The sequence below is a fragment of the Lipotes vexillifer genome, unplaced genomic scaffold (genome assembly GCF_000442215.2).
Source record: "Lipotes vexillifer unplaced genomic scaffold, Lipotes_vexillifer_v1.1 scaffold940, whole genome shotgun sequence".
NCBI lineage: Eukaryota > Metazoa > Chordata > Mammalia > Artiodactyla > Lipotidae > Lipotes > Lipotes vexillifer.
The window spans coordinates 1,169,568-1,195,098 of NW_006775864.1; the positions used below are offsets into that span (position 1 = coordinate 1,169,568).

At 42.8% G+C, this 25,531-nt stretch overlaps 1 protein-coding gene across 1 annotated transcript in view; it reads left to right on the forward strand.

Annotated features, from left to right (window-relative positions):
- LOC103075697 (contactin-associated protein-like 2) overlaps window positions 1-25,531 on the forward strand; it is a gene marked incomplete at its 3' end in the record, with an annotated part of 1,289,195 nt that overhangs the window by 1,160,071 nt on the left and 103,593 nt on the right. Inside the window, exon 15 of the mRNA XM_007450234.1 lies at window positions 11,925-12,143. Coding sequence (XP_007450296.1) covers window positions 11,925-12,143 — 219 coding nt within the window. The remainder of the gene's footprint in view (window positions 1-11,924; window positions 12,144-25,531) is intronic.

Here is a 25,531-nt window from a genome sequence, read left to right on the forward strand (position 1 = left end):
CCTGTCAAGCGTAATTATGACACTGAATATGCCCATCTTGCATTCTGACTCCTGTAGACATTAATTTAAACATCTGAACATGCTGGCACTTCAGACCTGTGAGGATTTTACTTTGAGAAATAGCATGACCTTATTATTTGGGGCCATTTTTAATACAGAAAAAAACCTCACATCTTGTTCAAAATTATTTTATGGTAAAATTTGACTACTCTCTTTTTTAAAAAATCTTCTCAGGTATCTTAAGAACAGGAAAGAAGTAAGGAGAACTGTTTCAATCTAGTTTTAAATTCCCTCTAATTTTCTGTATTTAAATGAAATCTCATTCCTTGCATTTTGATTAACTAATCTCTCTGATTAAACACTTGTTAAAATTATAGAATAGAGTGGCTTAAAATGTCACCAACCTTTGCAAAAGAAGTGAAAATGATCAGATTGTAACTTTTAAAAATTATATAAATAGTGTTTGTTTGTTGTTGAATGATTTTCAAATCCAGAGAAGCACAAAGAATAAACCCCCAAAATCAGCTATAATCTCAAATTTTAACGTATGTAATACCACTCTTTTGGTGTGCACATTTCCAAACATTTTTCTATGCGCTTATATATAATTTTTTACAAGAAGGAGATCATAACAGTACATACTGTTTGTAACCTACTTGTTTCAAGTGACAACATTTTAGAAACACATTTCCCTGTCAATTTGTTTAATACTCCACAGCAGTGATTTTTTTTCACCTGAGGGCACAGATTATATCAGAATCTCCAAGAGAGCATGTATGATTTAGAAGACCATAATTTTATATTTACAAAACAAAACAAGAAAGCTATTGTTTTGTTATACAACCTACAGAATATAACACACACACACAAAAAGAATCTTATTGGCTGGTAGGGTGTTTATCCGAGATCTTCAGGGCTTTGTTTTATTGCCCATCAGCCTCCTACATCTGGGCATAACAACATGAGGAGGTGATAATTATGATTATTGTGTCAACAAATGGGAGCATGGTTTAAAAAAAAATTGGGAAATACGGTGTCTCAATTGCCAAGTTCTCCATTTAACCAGTTATCCCTTATTGTTGGGCTTAACTTCTAAAAGGCAGATTTTCACACAATCTGATCTACAGGCTTCCTGTTACTAATTCTCAGACCATCATACCACTACTTACCTGAAGTATGGAGCATGCTATTGCTGTTTAAGACTTTCTCACATACCCAGCATGGAGCAGCAGGGCAGGCTAAAATGATGAAAGTGGAAGACCTCATTTGGGAAGCCCACACAAGGATGTGCCTTGCAGGGCAGTGCTCCTAATGGATGACCTATTCCCGGAGCTCTTCCATTCACTCACCTTGTTGTCAAAGCAACTGAGGCAGAGGCTGGCAAGTAGCTCCAGCCCACCCACAACTGTTCAGTCAAAGCAGCTCTTTAGACAGAAACCATGATCCATTCCTTCATCAAATAATGAAAAAAGTAAACATGCTTGTCTGTACTTTGTACAAATTGGCCCTTTAAAATGTTCTCACATGTTTTATATATACAATCTTTATGGAGGCAAAATATTTGTTTATGCGGTATAATCAAGGGAGTTGTCTTTTCAGCTGTTATAACCACAGTTAGAGAAAAGGAAGAGTTCTCGATGTGATTCATTTTTGTTATGTAACATTATCCATTCCCATGGGATGCTTTGTTCAGGTAGAAGCTGGTTGGCCCAACCCCAAGGGACACTGTGAAGTTGTGTCCTGTCATTTTCCAGAGGTGGAAATGCATGACCTGAAGGGTCTATTACTCTCCCACAATGTTAATTGGGCATTTGTCCAAGGATAACTTCAACCTTGAGATTCTCAGGTCCTGTATTTTTAATATACAACCCTAAGATTCCTCATTTCTAATATTCGTTACTAAATAGAAGGACAAACTGAAGTAATTATAGCTAGAGAAAAGCTATTAAGATAATTTAGATCTTTTGCAAAGATTCCAAGGAACTTTGGCAGGTGCTTCACACTTCAAGAAAGTTGTACGTAGAAAGAGAGTGAATCTCCTCTCCTCTGCTTTCTCTCCGCGCCCCCATTTAGATAACATCTCTGCTGACCCCGTGTTAGATAACATCTCTGCTGACCCCGTGTTAGATAACATCTCTGCTGACCCCGTGTTAGATAACATCTCTGCTGACCCCGTGTTAGATAACATCTCTGCTGACCCCGTGTTAGATAACATCTCTGCTGACCCCGTGTTAGATAACATCTCTGCTGACCCCGTGTTAGATAACATCTCTGCTGACCCCGTGTTAGATAACATCTCTGCTGACCCCGTGTTAGATAACATCTCTGCTGACCCCGTGTTAGATAACATCTCTGCTGACCCCGTGTTAGATAACATCTCTGCTGACCCCGTGTTAGATAACATCTCTGCTGACCCCGTGTTAGATAACATCTCTGCTGACCCCGTGTTAGATAACATCTCTGCTGACCCCGTGTTAGATAACATCTCTGCTGACCCCGTGTTAGATAACATCTCTGCTGACCCCGTGTTAGATAACATCTCTGCTGACCCCGTGTTAGATAACATCTCTGCTGACCCCGTGTTAGATAACATCTCTGCTGACCCCGTGTTAGATAACATCTCTGCTGACCCCGTGTTAGATAACATCTCTGCTGACCCCGTGTTAGATAACATCTCTGCTGACCCCGTGTTAGATAACATCTCTGCTGACCCCGTGTTAGATAACATCTCTGCTGACCCCGTGTTAGATAACATCTCTGCTGACCCCGTGTTAGATAACATCTCTGCTGACCCCGTGTTAGATAACATCTCTGCTGACCCCGTGGCATGGTTTCACTTTTTCTCCACTATTTGCCTGATACTGCAGATACTGTAGTTGAAGTGCATCTGGTGTTGTAATGGAAAACAGAATAAATCTATTTTTATATTCTGAGTTCATAGCATGTGGAATATATAGCATTGTCATTTGGCACTTTTTTCCTCATCAGAGAGGTCTTGTCTGAAGTCATACCAAGCTGGCATTGAAAGAATCTGCTAGAAAGGAAACAATGTGCTGTAGAACAGAGAGAAAGAAACGGTGTCTGGGGTATGACCTATAGTCTGGGCTGAAACAGTCTGTGGCAACCAGGAAATAGTCTGCTTTCCTTCTGACAGGTTTATTCACAGCTCTCACCAGCAGGCGTGCACCTTCCAAAGCATTATCCTTTTCTCCTTGGGTCTTTGGCTTTTACTCATTGATGTGTCCCCATAAGCATAGCCATCCATAGCTCAGTCATTTATAAATCACAGTTAATTAATTGACGGGTATGTTGTCTCCTTATAAGCTTCAGCGTGGTCCATGTGAACTCCTTGAACACTCCATAGCCAGGTATCTCAACGAACATCACCTGAAACCAGCCCCGTAAATCACCCCTGGTCCTCCACCAAGCACATTTCCTCCAATGAGTGTTTTTCATTTTGCTGCACAGCCTGACCTTGGTCACGAGAAAAGCTCCTTCTATATCCATTGCCTCCTCGATCCATTCTCCTCTCCATCTCAGGAGAATCCTTAGGCATCCAGTTTCGAGGTTTCTCTCCTGCAGCCTCAGCATTTCCTTTTATCACAAATATTCTGTCCTCACAGTCACCATCTGGGACTTTCATTTATTCTTCCAAACTGGCACTCTCTGCCCAGCACACAAGTCCCCGCTGATTCCAAACATGGGGGTATTTAAACCCTGACTACATGTCCCTTACTGAGGACAGGTGCTGTTTCAAGCCACATGTCCTTTTGGAAAGCTTTTTGTCTTTTTCCTTTTTGAATCATACAGGTCCATTGATATTCAAGAAGTTATTCTCAGAAGGTAGTTAAATGCATGGAGAAAACTAAAATTAGAAAGCCTTTGCATTTTAAAGACAGCTCTCTGTTTTTTCATGGCCAATGGTAACTCCCTTTTGCTTCCTTTTCTCTGTGGATGCCTTTGTTTGTGAAGTTATTTTTTTAACTATAACAAAAAGCTTAAAGGCAAAAATACATAAAGAGAAATACTTCTCATACTCAGGAGGTTATCAACATACCAGAGATTTAAAAATGAGTTCATAGCATTGATTGTTAAGCTCCAGGCATTTCCTTGAAGAACTTCCAAAAGACTTCAAATAAATTTTCTCCTTGCCAATGTTCATCTTCAGATGTGTTTAACACTGAGATTTTGGATGTGAATATGCATATTGGCTCTAAAACTTTCCATACTCACAAACTAAGACTATAGTAGAGAAAAATACGATTTTTTTAAAATGTCCTGCATAATATGAAAAGCAGTACAGCACAGTTAGAAAAACAGAAGCTCAATGCTTAGTTATAACTGGATGTTAGCATCTTACAGACTCAATTTCCTTATCTAGGCAGTGAAGGTGAGCTTGGAAGTTGGACTTCATTTTTGTACATCTTTCAGTCTGAACACTGTCGGACTTGATTACATGCCTCAAAAGCAAAGTGATTATTTTTGCAGAGAATTAGACCAACTGCAAACTTGGAAGGACCACAGCTCACACAAAATTTCACACAATTGTTTTGAGGGTCCCCCAAAACAACCCTCATTTTCAATGATTCTCTAGAAGGACTCACAGAGCTCATCAAAGGCTGCTCTACTCGTGGTTATAGTTATGACAAGGAGAGAATGCAGATTAGAATCAGACAAGAGAAAGAGCACAGAGGGAAGAGACCAGGAGAAGCCCCAGGTACCAGGCCCCCAGGTGTGCGCTTCCCATAGAGTCATGGGTACCTTACTTTCCCGGAATTGATTGTGCCAGTATGCATGGGGTACTGCCAACCAGGGAAGCTCCCCTGAGCCTCAGTGTTCAGAGTCTTTATTCAGGCTCCTTTATTTAGGAATGGTCCACTGCTCATGTGGCCAATCTTGGTTTCCAGCCCCTCCAGGGACTGAACTGTGTGATCCAAACCCCTACCTTACATCACATCATTGGTCTATCTGGGGTGGTCAGCCCCTACCCCAAATACTATTTGATGAGGTTCCTACCCCAAATACTATCTGGTAAGGCCAGCCTCCACCCTAAATCACATTTTTAGACTACCTGGCGTGACCTAAGGCCCCCAGGCAAACAGAGACACCCCTACCAGGCATAACACTCCAAGGCTTTAGATATTATCTACCCAAAGCCAAGGGCAAAGTCCAGCCCCCTCCTTGGACAAGGTTAAACTCTTCACTACACAGTTTGAAAATCTCTTGATGACAAGGAAGCAAAAGATTCCTAGGGCCTTCCTACTAGAATGAAACTTGGCAACCCTGGTGTTTAAAGTAGTGTTCCATGTAAATTGATACAGCCACTATGGAGAACAGTATGGATGGAGGTTCCTTAAAAAACTAAAAATAGAACTATCATATGACCCAGCAATCCTGCTACTGGGCATATACCCTGAGAAAACCATAATTCAAAAAGAGTCATGTACCACAATGTTCATTGCAGCTCTGTTTACAATAGCCAGGACATGGACGCAACCTAAGTGTCCATCAACAGATGAATGGATAAAGAAGATGTGGCACATATATACAATGGAATATTACTCAGCCATAAAAAGAAACGAAATTGAGTTTTTTGTAGTGAGGTAGATGGACCTAGAGTCTGTCATACAGAGTGAAGTAAGTCAGAAAGAGAAAAACAAATACCGTATGCTAACACATATATTTGGAATCTATGAAAAAAAATTGTCATGAAGAACCTAGGGGCAAGACGGGAATAAAGACGCAGACCTACTAGAGAATGGACTTGAGGATATGGGGAGGGGGAAGGGTAAGCTGGGACAAAGTGAGAGAGTGGCATGGACATATGTACACTACCAAATGTAAAATAGATAGCTAGTGGGAAGCAGCCGCATGGCACAGGGAGATCAGCTCGGGGCTTTGTGACCACCTGGAGGGGTGGGATAGGGAGGGTGGGAGGGAGGGAGACACAAGAGGGAAGAGATATGGCGATATATGTATATGTATAACTGATTCACCTTGTTATAAAGCAGAAACTAACACACCATTGTAAAGCAATTACACTCCAGTAAAGATGTTAAAATAAAATAAAATAAACAGTATTCCAGGACCACTTGTATCAGTCACCTGGCATTAGCAAATACAAACTGCAAGGTCCTGCCCCAACTTACTGAGTGAGGGGAGCCTTGAAATGTGCATTTTAAGCATGTTTCTTTAGCAGTTTCTTATGCAGGCCAAAATCTGAGAAATGTAATTTTGATTCAAGGTCTTTGTTCCCAAGAGTAGAGTGAAGATAGCATGAGATGTAGAAATGGCAGAAAATTCTGCTTCTGGCTCCACTACTGAGTTTATCTTGGACAAGTCTTTGTTCCTCAAATGTTATAGGTTTGGGAACAACATTTGGCACAGTTTGTTTCAAACAGACATGACTCATGTATCAAGTTCCCAGACTGAGGAATATACATTAAGTTACTGTATGCCCTCAGGGAAGATGCTTATAGAATACAAGATGGCATTCCTTATATATGCTTGTGTCTTAAGTTATGGTTTGCATTAGTAAAATGCATGGATTTCTTTTTTTCAGAGTATCTAGATAATTGTTTGGCCTCCATGGCGGGAGTGTTCCTATTCATTCATTCATTCATTCATTCATTGTTGAGTGCTTACTCTGTGTCAAGCATTGTTCTAGGCACTGAACAAAAACTGAACAAAATGGAAAATACCTTTGCTTCAATGAGTCCAGGAGCACATATATATTGTGCTAGATGGCGATACATGCTATGTAGATCCAAAAAATTAGGATAAAGGGGCAAAGGCAGCTAAAGGGGGTGGGGTGTTGCTATTTAACATAGAAGGTTTAGGGAAGGAATTTCTAATATGAGGGCTGTGTGCAGAGGGATAGAAAAGCAGCCGTAGAGTTATTTGGGTAAAGGGACCAGTAAGTGCTTAGGCGCTGAGTCGAGAGCAGTTTCACAATGTGGTGAAAGAGAAAGGCTTAAGGTGATGGGGTTAAAGAAAGACTAAGAGGAACAGACACAGACACAGAGCACACAGGCAGCTCCTTCAAGGAATTTGCAACAACAGGGAGCAAAGAAATGGGATGTGAAGACAAGAGAAGGATTTTGTAGTGGAGGTGGTGGCTGTTAGCATTAGAGGTAGGTCCACACGGTCACGTGGAATGATTCAGTAGAGGACAAATTATAGACACTGTAGAATGGGAGGGGGAATTGCTGGAGGGATGTCCTGGAACAGATAAGAAGGGATGGCACCCAGTGTGCAGTGGAGCGCCTGGCCTTGGACAGGATCATAGGTGTTCTCTTTACTTCTTCCTGTTTCTTACCTCTCTGATCCCCACAATGACCTCATTTTCAGCCAACTGTGTCCTCTCATGCCCTTTCCTGTTGTCTAAATTCTTTTGTCTCCTAATGGACACTTAGCCCTTCCTTCATGAAAAAGAAAGCAGGAAATTCATAACATTCCCCACTCGTAGAGTGAGGCTAAAATATCTGCTCTGCCTATTACCAGTTTTGTTGTATGGATCAAATGAGATTTACACACACACACACACACACACACACACACCAAGAGCTGTCCATGGTTCTGTCCCATTCATTGCTTTGTCACGCAAATGAAGTCATGATCCAGATGTGATCAAAGGTGATCTCTGCCATCATGCTTGTTTCTAACGCCCATATGCCACCTTGTGCATTTCTCTTCTAACATCTCCCTTTTCTCCCGTAGTGATCGAATATCTACCACTACTAGTGAGACCAGCTCTATTTCATTTATTGTTTCTCTTAGAATCTCTTGGAAATTAGATCATAGAATGTTCGCATTTGAAGGGACCTTAGAGCTCAGCAGTGTTTTCAGACACATTTTGGACATAGAAACTCTTGGGAAACTATAGATGTAATCCTCCTTTCAGACACTAATAAACAGAGCCCAAAAGGTGACAAAGCAAAGTGAAGACTAGAACTCATAAATACTGATTGCTAAACCATTCTCCATATCAGTTAAGATGCTTTTAGCTGCAAGAAAGATGGCTTTAGCAATAAGGGATATCTCACATAAGAAGTCTTGAAGTGGCTCCAGGAATAATTCAGGGGCTGAACAATGTCAACTAAGCCCCAGGTTCATCCCATTTCCCTCCCTGTTCTCCTCAGCGTGTCTGACTCCACCAACACTAGAAACCACGTCTCCTCCCAAGACCAAGGAGCAAAAGGGGATGGCTAGCTCTTCTCTTACCAACTCATTAATTTTCCTTCCAGAGATGCCCCCTCATGTCTTACTGGCCAGAAGGAAATGATATATCCCATCTTAAGCGGGTTGCTGGCAGAGAGCTCAGAATTCTCATGTTTGACCTAGACAAATCCAGATACACCCTCTGGGCCTGGGGTAGGGCCATCCATACCTGAAGCATAAAGTTGTATGGAAGCACATGGTTTCCCGGGCAAAATCAGGTCAGCTCGCAAGGAAAAGGGTGGGGGATTGTCTAGCTGTCGGGCAGGATTCTCCATGGGTCTCTCCCATTTCTGCTTGTCTTCTGAACAAGAGGCATTGTCAGCTTTGTTCATACCTTTTAAAGGATGTGTGTATAGCAAACAGTCTCAGGGGATAGAATGTCTTCCTCCAGAACAGAGAGTAGATTTGTTTCCTGACCAGGATAATAAAGCCAGTGTCTCTCCCCAGGACAAAAGTTAAGCAGGTTTGCTAGCAGCCCTTTTAAAAACTTCGGGATTTCCTAAAGTCAGGGCTCCTTGGCTGTGATGCAAACTCACTGCATAGGCAGCATCCACCTGAGCTGCTCCACACGGCCCCCACGGGACTCTGGGGACCAGAGAAACCAAGGAGGATTGACGCTCATGCCGCCTGCTGCACTGTGAAGAATGCAGTGCGTTGTCTCTGACCCACGAGTCTCCTGTCTTCTGCCAGCATCTACAGAATGATGGCAGGCTTACTTGTGAGTTTGCAAGAAAGATGCTTCCCAGTTCCTGACACTAAGAGAAAGGCAACCATTAGTGTGTGCTACAGTGTTCTTTCTAATGAGCCACGCTAGAAACATCCAATCTTCAAATACTTATTTCTGAAAATAAGAATAGTTTCGATATGTCAGAAATTCCTTTTCCACAGTCAGAAACAGGGCAACACTTCAGTCTCCTGGAGACACACATTAAGAGGATGGTGTCGCTGGCTCTCGTGTCTTTTACTCTGCCTCCCTTTCATTCGCTTGCTGACTCTCTCTGTAATTATCTCTTTTAAAATGTCAGCTCCTCTCACCCAGAGACGGAGAGCAGTCATCCACAAACTGAACTTCAGAAGCTTTTAAAACACACTTGCCGTTTGGCTGGGAGATAGGATTTCTCAAAGGCAATGTCAGGGAAGCTGACATTGAATAAATGGGCAAAAGGAACCCTTTCCCTCACTCTCAGGCGGGGCCTCAGGAAGCACCAGAAGGGAAGTGGGATGGGCTGAAATTGTGGACATTGCTTCAACAGAGCCTGGATGGAGACTCTTGGAGGAGGATTCTGCTCTCAGAGGCCCTCAGCCTTGAGTCCCTCTTCCTGCACCCAGCTGGGGAGAGGACTGAGCTACAGCAGGTCCTCGAGACCTTCTTTCCTTCTCTAGAGGGAAGTGTTGATGTTAAGGAACAGGGGATCTAGTGCGACAAGCCGAGAAGGAAGTATGGATATTTCCTGGTAACTGCTGGTCCTCAGAGTTTCTCCAAATAGTGACAACTTAAAGACCTGAACAGGGGCTTCCCTGGTGGCGCAGTGGTTGAAAGTCCGCCTGCCGATGTAGGGGACACAGGTTCGTGCCCTGGTCCGGGAAGATCCCACATGCCGCGGAGCGGCTGGGCCCGTGAGCCATGGCCGCTGAGCCTGTGCGTCCGGAGCCTGTGCTCCGCAACGGGAGAGGCCACAGCAGTGAGAGGCCCGCGTACCGCAAAAAAAGACCTGAACAAAAATTCGTCAGAGCAGGAGGAGAGGAAATTAGAGGAGCATTAATCCCTCTGAGTCAAATTTTAGAGTTAAACTCAATTTATCCCTAAATCATATTTCCCTGATGGCTGTTGATGCCTTTGAAGCAAAACCAACTTTCCTTCTTAGCTCAGGAAGTCTTGTTCTCTGGCTATTCTGACAACTTACATTTTAAAATGCATCTGCTAAGACACAGCACTGCAAGAACAGAACAAATTCAATCTTAAAAACCGAGGTTACGTTTTCCCCATTGACCATGCCAGAAATTCAGGGAAAGGTCATTCAGTTCATGAGTCGTATGATCGTCGACCCGTATTCTGATCATACTTCTGCAGAAACCTTGGTGAAGGTCACTGGCCTCCATCAGGTCACAGTGACCCCGGAAGGCAGGAGCTCCTAATTTAGAGAAGAAATTTCACCAGAGCACGTGTGGCGTTACCACAGGTGTTAAAATTAAAGTTCCCTTTCTAACGACATAAAGGAACCAAATTCCTTGGTACAACTAGGTTGATGAAATTGAGTTCTCCATCTAATGTCCCTGGAGCTCAATAAAGTTAATACAGCTTTCAGAGGGGCCTGACCCAGAGGTGGGGAACAGTCTAGGTCTTGAGAGAATCTGGCCCACTGCGGTTTTTAAATCAGAAGTTTGATTGCTTGCAACATCATTTCAAAATGGTACCAGTCCAGAGAAGCTGAATTTTTCATTAGCCTGGGGAAAAAAAATGACAGATATTTAATTAAACTGCTTGGAGATTAGTCAGAGGCTCATTGATAGATGGAGGAGCTGAATCTCTTTATAAGCAAATTAGAAGATCCAGTGGTGTGCCTCATCTTTCCTGTCAAAAGAATTCACCAAGCTAAGGAGCTGGGACCCGCATGCCACTACCTCTCCTGCCAATCGCAGGAAAAATATACACTTAAAAAAACATATTTATAAAGCACTAGGTAGTCACTGAGGAACTTGAAACCTAAAATGTGTTGTGAGAAAGCTACTTACAATTGGAGTTACCAAAGCAGCCTCCTAGTCCATTTTTCCATTGTTGAAGGGTTTACAATTTCCATTGTTGAAGGATTTATTAAAGGAGTTTGATTGGGAGCAGATCTGTAAAAAAACAAAAAAGGAAGAATGATTTGTGATCAGTGCTGGAGGGTAGGTTGAGAAGGCCCTGACATCCCAGATGGCGATCATCCAAGGTGTGCAACAAATGATTCAAGAAAGGGTTTTTTCTGCAGGACTCTGGAGCTGCCCTTTGCCCAGCCCCAGAAGTCCGGAAAAGATATGGGTCATCCTCATTGCATGCACAATTCACAGCTCCCTAACTTTCCATAGGAACTTTAAGGATTAGATCAAGGAAATAAAGTTTTGTGAATACCCCCAAAGCAGTAGCTCTCAACTCTAGCTATATATTAATATTTTCCAGGAAGCTTTTAAAAATTACCAGTGCCTACCCAGCTGAGTAGGAATCCCTGGGGACGGAGCTGGACACGGGTGTGTTTCGTAAAGCTCTCGGGACGCTTGGTGCAGCCAGAGCTACAAGTCACGCCCTAGAAGCTACTGAAGACTCAGGGTGTATGTAGAGCCAAAAGGTCTCAGGCTCTGAAATCTGAGAAGCCTGGTTCCGATCCTGACTCCACTACTCACTAAATCTAAGGTGCTGGACATGTGCTTAAGTGCTCCAGCCTTCAGTTTCCTATCTGGAAAGAGTCAATGATGGTAACTTCCTGATAAAATAAACAAATGTATACCTGACCCCCAATCCAAGTTTATTTTCCTTCCCCTGGTTATTAATGGTTAACAATGGGTTCATGTTTTATCCCTCCTCAAAGGATTTCGCCTTGGACCTTTGTAGCAAGTGACGAGCTTAGATTACTTTTCTCTCCGTGCTTTGTTTTACCTCTAGAATTCACCGCTGTTTGGTATCTGGGAGGGAAATACTCATGTGCCTTTCATGCTTTCTGCTCCTCCAGCTGCCACGGAAGTGTCCTTTTCATTTGATGTCGGAAACGGGCCAGTGGAGATTGTGGTGAGGTCACCCTCCCCTCTGAACGATGACCAGTGGCACCGGGTCACCGGGGAGAGGAATGTCAAGCAGGCCAGCCTGCAGGTGGACAGGCTGCCCCAGCAGACCCGCAAGGCCCCAACGGAAGGCCACACCCGCCTGGAGCTCTACAGCCAGCTGTTTGTCGGTGAGTGATGGGACAGCAAGAGTGACTTCTCTGTTGCTTGAAATAACTTCCACCTTGGGAAAAAAATAAAACTGCCTACATAGGGTTCTGATAGAGATTTTTCCAAAAGTAAGTGTTTTTGCCTCTTGTGGTCTCCTCTGAAACAGAATGGAACAAGGAAGAGGACCCAGGAGCCCTAAACCTGGTTCTACCCTCCGCTTTCTGTTGTGTTTTCTTTTTGGCCACATCGCACGACATGTGAGATCTTAGTTCCCCGACAAGGGATCGAACCCGTGTCTCCTGCATTGGAAGTGCAGAGTCTTAACCACTGGACCACCAGGGAAGTCCCTACTCTCTGTGTTCTGGAGCCCACAATCCTCATCTACAAAATGAGAGGGTGGGCTAGGACATCTCTGAGGTTTCTGATCTATGCAGTTTTAGGTTTATGGTTTTAGAACTGCATAAAATTCCTTAATGATTTAGAGCACTTGTAAATGTGCAAAAGGAAGGATGGAAGAAGGGGAGGGAGGGAGGGGAGAGAAGGAATGGGTTCCCTAAGTTCAGGTTTGCTTGAAATGATAAGTAGAAATCCACTCCTTTCTCTGCCTAGCCTCAAGGTTCTAGGCAGAGAAAGACTTAGACTTCTCCTTACATAACATCTTTACACAGAGGAAAGAGATCAACACTGAGAAGAAATTGAAACAGAGCAAAAAGTAAAGCATCCTTTGCGAGAAGTAGATCTAGCCCCACATTCTGGTCTTTGCTTATGACATGTCCTAACTGAACCTAACATTACTTTCAATCAATACTCATTTCCATGGCTTGTGAGATTTTAACTTTTGTCTTCCAGAATACTAATATTTTAGGAAATTAGCTATTTTTCTTCTGTTGAATGAAAAGAAAGCAAGTTTGAAGGACTTGGTGGCTGTCTTGCCACCTTAGACCTCCCCTCTAGGTGTGTGTGGGTTAACTGGTCGAGTCTGTCAGCTGTGGTCTCAGACCCAGCAAAAGCAGACATGACCTTCCACCTGGGCTCCACCCAGTGGAGGTTAGAGTCCCGATGATGTCTTTCATAATTATGGCAGGATGTTTTAAGAACATTAGAAAGTCACAAAAAGACAGGTAAAATGAGATGTCCACTCCTTTGGTGAAATGTGGGCAAATTGTCAACGTAGTCGGTTAGCTTTGGAAGTAAGACTGACTTGATAACAAGCCACATCCGCCAGGCGCCATGAACGTTACAGATTTTGAAAGAAAGTACTGACTGCTCCAACCCAACCAGAACTCAGTCCCTTCCAAATCCTCCCCTCAAGTTATAGTTCTCAAAATTACACATTATTTTTAAATTACTTTTTTATTGAAGTACAATTGATTTACAATGTTGTGTTCCTGGTGCACAGCAGAGTGACTCAGTTATACAGATAGATATTCTGTTTCATATTCTTTTCCATTATGGTTTATCACAGGATATTGCATATAATTCCCTGTACTATACAGAAGGACCTTGTTGTTTATCCATTCTATATATAATAGTTTGCATCTGCTAACCCCAAACTCCCAATCCAACCCTCCCCCACCCCCTGCCCCCTTGACAACCACAAATCTGTTCTCTGTGTCTGTGAGTCTGTTTCTGTTTCATAGATAAGTGCATTTGTGTCATATTTTAGACTTTACATATAAGTGATACCATACAGTATTTGACTTTCTCTTTCTGACCTACTTTGCTTAGTATGATAATCTCTAGGTCCATCCATGTAGCTGCAAATGGCACTATTTCATGCTTTTTTATGGCTGAGTAATATTCCATGGTATATATATATACCACATCTTCTTTATCCATTCATCTGTTGTTGGACATTTAGGTTGCTTCCCTGTCGAGGCTGTTGTAAATAGTGCTGCTATGAACATAGGTGTGCATGTGTCTTTTTTTTTGGCTGTGTTGGGTCTTCATTGCTGCACGCAGGCTTTCTCTAGTTGCGGCAAGCAAGGGCTACTCTTCATTGTGGTGTGCAGGCTCCTCATTGTGGTGGCTTCTCTTGTTGCAGAGCACGGGCTCTAGGTGCAGGCTTCTGTAGTTGTGGTGCATGGGCTCAGTAGTTGTGGCTCATGGACCCTAGAGCGCAGGCTCAGTAGTTGTGGCACACAGGCTTAGTCGCTCCCCCGCATGTGGGATCTTCCTGGACCAGGGCTCGAACCCGTGTCCCCTGCATTGGCGGGCGGATTCTTAACCACTGTGCCACCAGGGAAGTCCTGCATGTATCTTTTTGAATTATAGTTTTGTCCCGATATATGTCCAGGAGTGGGATTGCTAGATTGTATGGCAACTCTATTTTTAGTCTTTTGAGAAACCTCCATACTGTTCTCCATGGTGGCTGTACCAATTTACATTCCCACCTACAGTGTAGGAGGGTTCCCTTTTCTCCACAGCCTCTACAGCATTTGTTATTTGTAGACTTTTTAATCACTTTTATCAAACATCAGGTCCACTGATTTCCTGCCAAAAGCTGTGAACAAATTCCCCTTTATCAATACATCTTACCCAGATCACCTAGGATAAGTTTCTTCCTAAATCCTGTTCATCCCAGGCATGCTGGTTAGAATCTACTTGGTTTTCATTATAACAGGTGACCCTAATTGACCCAATTTCTCATTTTTCTGAGATCTCCCTGGATGCAGAGATCCAGTTTTACTGTTATCCCTTTCTGTCTACTGACTATAGTGGTCTCCAAGAGTCTTAGAGACCAAGTAAAGCTGTAAAATGAAAAAGGGTAGGGGGAGGTGTTTATTATGGTCTTGGAAAGAATTTTGATTCATGTAAACAAGATGACCTGGGAACAGCTTAATAAAAGAGAAGAGGAGAGGGCTGTGGTCAGAGTCCGACAGAACACTTAAATCTAAGGGAGAGGCAGGAAGAGTAGCATCTCAGGAAGAGGAATGAAGAGGAATGAAAAGAACAAGCAAGGAAAAACCAGGAGACAGGCTGTCACAGGAGGAGAGAGTTTCATGAAACTGCTTATCATTGACAAATAATATCAAGTCCCATGTGTAAAATAGAGCTAAGAAAATGTTCTTTCAATTTAGTAATTATGAAACCACTGTTGACTTTGGAGAGAGAAAAGTTTCAGAACAGTGGGCTGATACGATGAGTCAGCAGCTTCCTTTCACTTGATGAAAAAGACTAAGTCTCCTGTGCCACTTTCTAATTTCCTGTTATCTGAGATGTGGGCGTGAGGCACATCTCCCGGACACAAGCTATTTGAGACAGTATGAGAAATATTGGTCTGCAATAGAAGTCTACCCCAGGGGAAGTGGGGAGGGGCTTGTTTCCAGAAAACAACAAATTCAACAGCTCTGAAGTCCTGGAGCCAGTTATCCCGAGACTATTCGATAGGGATTCAGGCAACCGGGAAGTTGTTCTCAGTTCAGCTCTAATAACAAGTGTTACCACTTTTCCTCTTGGAGTCTCTTTTTTCATCAAATAAAGGAATTGGATTAGTTGGTCTCCAAACTTTCTTCCAACTTCAGCCATTGTGTGTTTATAAGTGGTTTGAAAAGTTCTGAGTTGCCAAGCGATTACCCATAACACCATGAGCTTGAATCCCACCTCTGCCACTTAGCATCTGAGGGACCACTGACAAGTTACGTAATATATCTGTCAAGTAGGGATACAGTTCCTGTGTCTCAGGAGGAGATGAGCTAGTCCATGCTAAGCGCTCCGTATAGTATCTGGCACAGAGCCAGTACTCATTAAATAGGAGGTATTTCTCTACCTTTTCCTTTACCTTTTATTCCCTCAGCTTTCTTCTTCCTCCATGTAATATTCACCCTCTCCTACAGAACTCACTTCCCTATAGAACTCACTTCTAACTAGCTTGTTTCTTCCTTCCCAAAATACTGACCTGAAATGGGATCACTTCACCCCACCAGCCCTGAAGGAAAGGTCACGTGTTACATGGCCCTCGACATCCAAAGTCACTCCACTCACCTGCCATGGTGGCCACAGAGCAGCAAGCAAGGGCCCAGGAATTTTCTCACCAAAAAGGAGTGAGCATCCCTCTGAAAACACCACCCAGCATCCCTTTCTACAGCAGAGACTTGGGGCAGAGCTGCCCGAGAGCTCCATCGGGGTTCTAGAGAAGGAAGGGCTTAAAAGCTCAACCTAGAGCTAAAAGACGTTCTTGGCTTTGGACTCTATGGAAGGCCACCCTCTGCCTGCTGCCTACATTAGCAAGGCCAGGATCCTGTCTCCTCTTCTAAAGTCACTGAAAAACAGAGGCTACAGTTCTCTTCACTCTACATGTAAAATATAATTAGAAGGTAGAGCCTCCTTTCCATTGGATAGTCCCCCGCCACGAAGTGGGAGGAGATAAGGCTCCATCCTTCAATAACACTTATCTACCCAGCAACGGGGCTGGGGTAGCAGTAGAGTCTCCATGGCATAAACAAAGAAACTGTGACTCAGAGAGCCTAAGTAAACTGCCTGATGCCATACAACTACATGCAGTGATGAATGTGAGATTCAGACTTGGATTTGTCTGGCTCCAAAATCTCTGTTCCTTCTATGACAGTAAAACAAAGGAGAAGAAGAGCGAGAGAGCCGTGTGGCTGACAGGGTCTCGGTGCCCCGGGCTAGTGTCAGGCCTGAGCCTCTGAGGTGGGAGAGCCGAGTTCAGGACATTGGACCACCAGAGACCACCCGGCCCCATGTAATGTCAGTCGGCAAGAGCTCTCCCAGAGATCTCCGTCTCAACGCTAAGACCCAGCTCCTCTCAACGGCCAGCAAGCTCCAGTGCTGAACACCCCATGCCAAACAACTAACAAGACAGGAACAAAACCCCACCCATTAGCAGAGAGGCTGCCTAAAACCATAGTGAGTTCACAGACACCCCAAAACACACCAGCGGACGTGGCCCTGCCAACCAGAAAGATAAGATCCAGCCCCACACACCAGAACACAGGCACCAGTCCCCTCTACCAGAAAGCCTACACAAGCCCCTGAACCAACCTTACCCACTTGTGGCAGACACCAAAAACAACTGGAACTATGAACCTGTAGCCTGTGAAAAGGAGACCCCAAACACAGTAAGTTAAACAAAAGGAGAAGACAGAGAAATATGCAGCAAATGAAGGAGCAAGGTAAAAACCCACCAGACCAAATATGAAGAGGGAATAGGCAGTCTACCTGAAAAAGAATTCAGAATAATGATAGTAAAGATGATGCAAAATCTTGGAAATAGAATGGAGAAAATACAAGAAACATCTAACAAGGACCTAGAAAAACTAAAGAGAAAATAAACAATGATGAACAACACAATAAATGAAATTAAAAATTCTCTAGAAGGAATCAATAGCAGAATAACTGAGGCAGAAGAATGGATAAGTGACCTGGAAGATAAAATAGTGGAAATAACTACCACAGAGCAGAATAAAGAAAAAAGAATGAAAAGCATTGAGGACAGTCTCAGAGAATTCTGGGACAACATTAAACGTACCAACATTCAAATTATAGGTGTCCCAGAAGAAGAAGAGAAAAAGAAAGTGTCTGAGAAAATATTTGAAGAGATGATAGTTGAAAACTTCCCTAACACATGAAAGGAAATAGTCAATCAAGTCCAGGAATCCCAGACACTCCCATACAGGATGAATCCAAGGAGAAACACGCCAAGACACATATTAATCAAACTATCGAAAAGTAAATACAAAGAAAAAATATTAAAAGCAGCAAGGGAAAAGCGACAAATAACATACAAGGGAATCCCCATAAGGTTAACAGCTGATCTTTCAGCAGAAGCCCTACAAGCCAGAAGGCAGTAGCAGGACATATTTAAAGTGATGAGAGGGAAAAACCTATGACCAAAATTACTCTAGCCAGCAAGGATCTCATTCAGATTCGACGGAGAAATCAAAATCTTGACAGACAAGCAAAAGCGAAGAGAATTCAGTACCACCAAACCAGCTTTACAACAAATGCTAAAGGAACTTCTCCAGGCAGGAATAGACCTACAATAACAAACCAAAAACAATTAAGAAAATGGTAATAGGAACATACATATTGATAATTAGCTTAAATGTAAATGGATTAAATGCCCCAACCAAAAGAGATAGACTGGCTGAATGGATACAAAAACAAGACCCATATATATGCTGTCTACAAGAGACCCAGTTCAGACCTAAGGACACATACAGACTGAAAGTGAGGGGATGGAAAAAGATATTCCATGCAAATGGAAATCAAAAGAAAGCTGGAGTAGCAATTCTCATATCAGACAAAGTAGACTTTAAAATAAAGACTATTACAAGAGACAAAGAAGGACACTACATAATGATCAAGGGATCGATCGAAGAAGAAGATATAACAATTGTAAATATTTATGCACCCAACATAGGAGCACCTCAATACATAAGGCAAATACTAACAGCCATAAAAGGGGAAATCGACAGTAACACAATCATAGTAGGGGACTTTAACACCCCACTTTCACCAATGGACAGATCATCCAAAATGAAAATAAATAATGAAACACAAGCTTTAAATGACACATTAAACAAGATGGACTTAGTTGATATTTATAGGACATTCCATCCGAAAACAACAGAATACACTTTATTCTCAAGTGCTCATGGAACATTCTCCAGCATAGATCATATCTTGGGACACAAATCAAGCCTTGGTAAATTTAAGAAAATTGAAATCCTATCAAGTATATTTTCTGACCACAACGTTATGAGACTAGATATCAATTATGGAAAAAAAACTGTAAAAAATACAAACACATGGAGGCTACACAATACATTACTAAATAACCAAGAGACCACTGAAGAAATCAAAGGGGAAACCAAAAAATACCTAGAAATAAATGACAATGAAAACATGATGACCCAAAACCTATGGGATGCAGCAAAAGCAGTTCTAAGAGGGAAGTTTATAGCAATACAATGCTACCTCAAGAAACAAGAAACATCTCAAATAAACAACCTAACTTTACACCTAAAGCAATTAGAGAAAGAAGAACATAAAAAGCCCAAAGTTAGCAGAAGGAAAGAAATCATAAAGATCAGATCAGAAATAAATGAAATAGAAACAAAGAAAACAATAGCAAAGATCAATAAAACTAAAAGCCGGTTCTTTGAGAAGATAAACAAAATTGATAAACCATTAGCCAGACTCATCGAGAAAAAAAGGGAGAAGGCTCAAATCACTTAGAATTAGAAATGAAAAAGGAGAAGTAACTGACACTGCAGAAATACAAAGGATCATGAGAGATTACTACAAGCAACTCTATGCCAATAAAATGGACAACCTGGAAGAAATGGACAAATTCTTAGAAAAGCACAACCTTCTGAGACTGAAACAGGAAGAAATAGAAAATATGAACAGACCAATCACAAGCACTGAAATTGAAACTGATTAAAAATCCTCCAACAAACAAAAGCCCAGGACCAGATGGCTTCACAGGCGAATTCTATCAGATATTTAGAGAAGAGCTAACACCTATCCTTCTCAAACTCTTCCAAAATATAGCAGAGGGAGGAACACTCCCAAACTCATTCTATGAGGCCACCATCACCCTGATACCAAAACCAGAGAAGGATGTCAAAAAGAAAGAAAACTACAGGCCAATATCACTGATGAACATAGATGCAAAAATCCTCAACAAAATACTAGCAAACAGAATCCAGCAGCACATTAAAAGGATCATACACCATGATCAAGTGGGGCTTATCTCAGGAATGCAAGGATTCTTCAATATACGCAAATAAATCAATGTGACACACCATATTAACAAATTGAAGGATAAAAATCATATGATCATCTCAATAGATGCAGAAAAAGCTTTTGACAAAATTCCACACCAAATTATGATAAAAACCCTCCAGAAAGTAGGCACAGAGGGAACTTACCTCAACATTATAAAGCCCATATATGACAAACCCACAGCCAACATCATTCTCAATGGTGAAAAACTGAAACCATTTCCTCTAAGATCAGGAACAAGACAAGGTGGCCCACTCTCACCACTGTTATTCAACATAGTTGTGGAAGGTTTAGCCACAGCAATCAGAGAAGAAAAAGAAATTAAAGAAATCCAAATCAGAAGAGAAAAGTAAAACTGTCACTGTTTGCAGATGACATGATACTATACATAGAGAATCCTAAAGATGCTACCAGAAAACTACTAGAGCTAATCAATGAATTTGGTAAAGTAGCAGGATACAAAATTAAGGCACAGAAATCTCTTGCATTCCTATACACTAATGATGAAAAATCTGAAAGAGAAATTAAGGAAACACTCCCCTCTACCATTGCAACAAAAAGAATAAAATATCTAGGGATAAACCTACCTAAGGAGACAAAAGACTTGTATGCAGAAAACTGTAAGCCACTGATGAAAGAAATTAAAGATGCTACAAACAGATGGAGAAATATACCATGTTCTTGGATTGGAAGAATCAATACTGTGAAAATGACTCTACTACCCAAAGCAATCTGCAGATTCAATGGAATCCCTTTCAAACTACCAATGGCATTTTGCACAGAACTAGAATAAAAAATTTCACAATTTGTATGGAAACACAAAAGACCCCGAATAGCCAAAGCAATCTTGAGAAAGGAAAATGGAGCTGGAGGATTCAGGCTCCCAGACTTCAGACTATACTACAAAGCTACAGTAATCAAGACAATATGGTACTGACACAAAAACAGAAATATAGATCAATGGAACAGGATAGAAAGCCCAGAGATAAACCCACACACATATAGTCACTTTAACTTTGATAAAGGAGGCAAGAATATACGATGGAGAAAAGACAGCCTCTTCAATAAGTGTTGCTGGGAAAACTGGGCAGCTACATGTAATAGAATGAAATTAGAAAACTTCCTAACACCATACACAAAAATAAGCTCAAAATGGATTAAAGACCTAAATATAAGGCAGAACACTATCAAACTCTTAGAGGAAAACATAGGCAGAACACTCTATGACATAAATCACAGCAAGATCCTTTTTGACCCACCTCCTAGAGTAATGGAAATAAAAACAAAAATAAACAAATGGGACCTAATGAAACTTAAAATCTTTGGCAAAGGAAAGGAAACCATAAACAAAACGAAAAGACAACCCTCAGAATGGGAGAAAATATTTGCAAACGAAGCAACTGACAAAGGATTAATCTCCAAAATATACATGCAGCTCAATATCAAAAAAACAAACAACCTAATCCCAAAATGGGTAGAAGACCTAAATAGACATTTCTCCAAAGAAGATATACAGATTGCCAACAAACACATGAACGGATGCTCAACATCACTAATCATTAGAGAAATGCAAATCAAAACTACAATGAGGTATCACCTCACACCAGTCAGAATGGCCCATCATCAAAAAATCTACAAACAATAAATGCTGGAGAGGGTGTGGAGAAAAGGGAACCCTCTTGCCTTGTTGGTAGGAATTTAAATTGTTACAGGCAGTATGGAGGTTCCTTAAAACAGAACTACCATATGACCCAGCAATCCCACTATGGGGCATATAGCCTGAGCAAACCATAATTCAAAATGAGTCATGTACCACAGTGTTCATTGCTGCTCTATTTACAATAGCCAGGACATGGAAGCAACATAAGTGTCCATCAACAGGTGAATGGATAAAGAAGATGTGGCACATATATACAATGGAATATTACCAGCCATAAAAAGAAACAAAATTGAGTTATTTGTAGTGAGGTGGATGGACCTAGAGTCTGTCATACAGAGTGAAGTAAGTCAGAAAGAGAAAAACAAATACCGTATGCTAACACATACATATGGAACCTAAATATATATATAAATAAATAAATAAATAAATAAATAAATAAATAAATAAATATATATGGTTATGAAGAACCTAGAGGCAGGACAGGAATAAAGACACAGACGCAGAGAATGGACTTGAGGACACGGGGAGGGTGAAGGGGAAGCTGGGAAGAAGTGATAGAGTGGCGTGGACGTATATACACTACCAAATGTAAAACGGATAGCTAGTGGGAAGCAGCTGCATAGCACACGGAGATCAGCTCGGTGCTTTGTGACCACCTAGAGGGGTGGGATAGGGTGGGTGTGAGAGAGATGCAAGAGGGAGGAGATATGGGGATATATGTATATGTATAGCTGATTCACTTTGTTATACAGCAGAAACTAACACAGCAATGTGAAGCAATTATACTCCAATAAAGATGTATTAATATGTGTATATATATATATATATATATATATATATATATATATAATTAGAAGGTGCCTTGAAAAGAGGATTAACACAGGTCTTTTGGAAGTTACGAGAATCCAGCTATGATTCTGGTTTAGTCAAAAAGTAACAGTTCATTTAAATTTTAAAATGAAAACTGACCTGGGAAGAAACAGCAGTTGCTGGTATTTGTCTGAAAAGCACTGGAAGCTTTCTCATGCCTCATGTCTTTGCTCCAACATGAGCAAATAGCATTAGATGAGCTCCCGCGATGGCCTGGCAGAGGTATGTGAACCACACGGTGGTCTGCAGCCTCGGCAGCCCAGGTGCCGAGACCTGCATCCTCCGTGGAAGCCATGGGCCAGGTTTCCCTCAGGGGGTGGGGAAGAGCGGACACGGGCAAGGTCATTACTCAGCACGAACAGCAGCAGGCTGTGTTGAGCCAGGGCCCTCTTTGGCGCAGAGACATGCCAGCGAGTTCGGAGTCCTGGCCGCCGAAGCAGCAGCGGTGGGGCTGGCAGGAAGCAGAGGTCTGGGTGGTCTCAACCTGCAGGCCGGCGGCTGGCCCAGGGCAGGGGCAGCATGAGCCATTGGGGAGAGGTGAGCGGGCTTGTCAGGGCGGGGGGCTAGTGCAGGGGTTTATGTGCAGCAAAATCAACACAGGCCAGAGTCTGTCGCTGTGTTTGGCAGTAGTTTAAGGAGGAGGCCAGCATTTCCAGAGGGCTGGAGGCTGCTTCGGGAAGCTTCAGGGGAAAGTCAAGCTCCTCAGTGGCTCCCTGAGCAAGAAGGTTAGGTCCTCTTAACTATGACAGATGTCCAGGCTCAAGTCACTTGGCCCGGAACTCTTCTGAAATCTCTCTGGAATTTCAAGGAGGCCAACCCTTCTGTGCAAGATGTCGCCCGGCAGAGGCTTAAAAACTCATCCTCACTCCTTCAGGATCCTCTGTGCTGCCCGGGAGGCCCGATCAGAGATTCCATGGGGGAAGTGCTGTCTTCAGGAGGGCTCGTGGGAGCAGGGAGTCTGCAGCGTTTCTTCCTCTGCCAAACAGTTCGTCTCTCAGGAAAATTTCCTCCTGTGTAGCAACCTGAGTTTATGGCAGAGTTGAGGTTTGTTAGATGGACTCATAAGCGAATGGGGACTAGAGCGCTATGACCATTCTCTAGGCTACGCTTGGCGAGCAGCCCCAGACAGCTGCCCACCTCCCCAGACTCGATGGTGTAGCTCGTTTACTCAGCTGCCCCTCACACCCTCAGTATTCCAGACTCATGAGTGGATAATCCCATGGCCATCTGAAATGCAAGGTCATGGAGGGAGTAAAGAGAAAATGGACATCTGTAGGCAAGGGAGAAAAATGGAATTCACGTCATGAAGTGCACTCCAATCTGTGCATGAATAAAATGGCTCTTTCTGGTATCTGAAAAGTTTAAGATGAAAAATATGCAATTTGAATTGCAGGAATTAAAACACAGGAAATCTGTTGCTTTTTCCCATTTCCCACAAACCTGAGTCAATAGCAGCAAGGTACATGCTGGCTAAGATGTCCTGGGTGACACTTCAAGGCCAAGTGCTTCATGTGCTTTATTTATCTCGTTTAATCCACACGAGAACCTTATAAAGTAAGTACTGTTACTGATTCCCGTTTTTTTCACAGTGAAGAAACTAAAGCTAAGTTTAGTAAGAGACAAGAGGTGGGATTTGATCCCAGTCTGATTCCAGAGACTTAACCATTTGTCTTGTCCAAGCAAAAATTGCACCAAAGTTAAACAAGAAAGGAAGACTTCATTCAAGGCTACTGCAGGAGGGGAGAGAGGCCAGAGCTTGGGGTGAGCTCAGCTCTGCTGAAGGAAAGGGCAAGAAGAATTTTTGGAGCAAGTTGCCTGCCCTAGGCTCCTACCCTCCCCGGAAACTGGGATGTAGAGGCAGCAGCTCCCTGAATGTTTACGTTCCAAAAGGATGCCCTCAGGTCCTTGAGAAAGACATTCCAGTTTTACAGCTGGAAAAAGGCCATTTTACAACTGGCAAAAGGCTTTTTAAAAGATAAATATCTCAAAGGAGCAGAGAAAGAATTTAAGTAAATGCTTTAAGAATAGGGGAGTCAAGGATCCAGGGTCAGAAGAAACCTGTCAAAATTTACTCAGTCCGAGGGGAACGTTAAGGCTGTCTTGGTCCTTATACCAGGGTCCCTCATCTGGGGGGCTACTGTGACCCACCAGGTATTTGGAAAAGTGTGATGGCTTTGGAGCACTACCTTCAGCTCCAGCCACAGGCAAAGCTGCCCACAATGCAGAGGAGAATCCATCCCCACAAAGTCTTGCACCCCCAGATGGCAGCCATGCCCCATGCAGCGCGGCTCTCAGTTGTGGAGCCTGTAGTAGGAGACGATGAGATGGGGCCGGTCCTGAGTCAGCCCCAGCAGGTGTCCTGTGGATTACCAGTCACGTTGGCAAATTTCAAGGCAGGCAGGCCCTCACTGTCTGACACGAACACAAAGGGCTTGGATTAACAAGAGAATTTTATGCAGAAGCACTGGTGGTGGGGAACAAACAAGACGCCTTACTTACGAGTTTCTCTGGTACAGAGATAAGCTGTTTTTCTTTTTAGCTCATTTGGTAAACCCTTTACAAAGGTTGTCAAAGTCAACACGGAGCTCTCTAGAGCTGTGTCTAGAGCGCCACCCTCTGGCTTCTCTCCATGCTCTCAGCAGCAGCCCACATGCCCTCCTTCTTGAAACACTCTCTTCTCTTGGATTCCATGGCGTGTGCTTGCCCGCTGTCCCTCACCTCACTGGCCATGACTGGAGTCTCTCCTGTGAGTTCTCTTCCTCTCCGTGACCACTAAATGTTGGAGCATCAGACACAGAGCCTTCCCCTCTTCTCCAACCATGCGTTTCCCTGGGTGATCTCATCCAGTCCAATGGCTCCCTATACTGTTTATGCACCAGTGACTCTGAAATCAAAATCTCCAGGCCTCGCTTTTCCGGAAACTCTGCATCCACGTACACAGCTGTCTACTTGGCGTATCCACGTGGCTGTCTGATGGGCATCTCAGAGTAAGCATGGCAAGGAGAGCTCCCGCTGCCTGCCCCAAGCCTGCTCTTCTGCCAGCCTTCCCGTCTCAGAAAATGACATCATCGTGCACCCATTTCTGCTTGAACCCCAAATCTGGCGTTAGCCTTGATTTCCTCT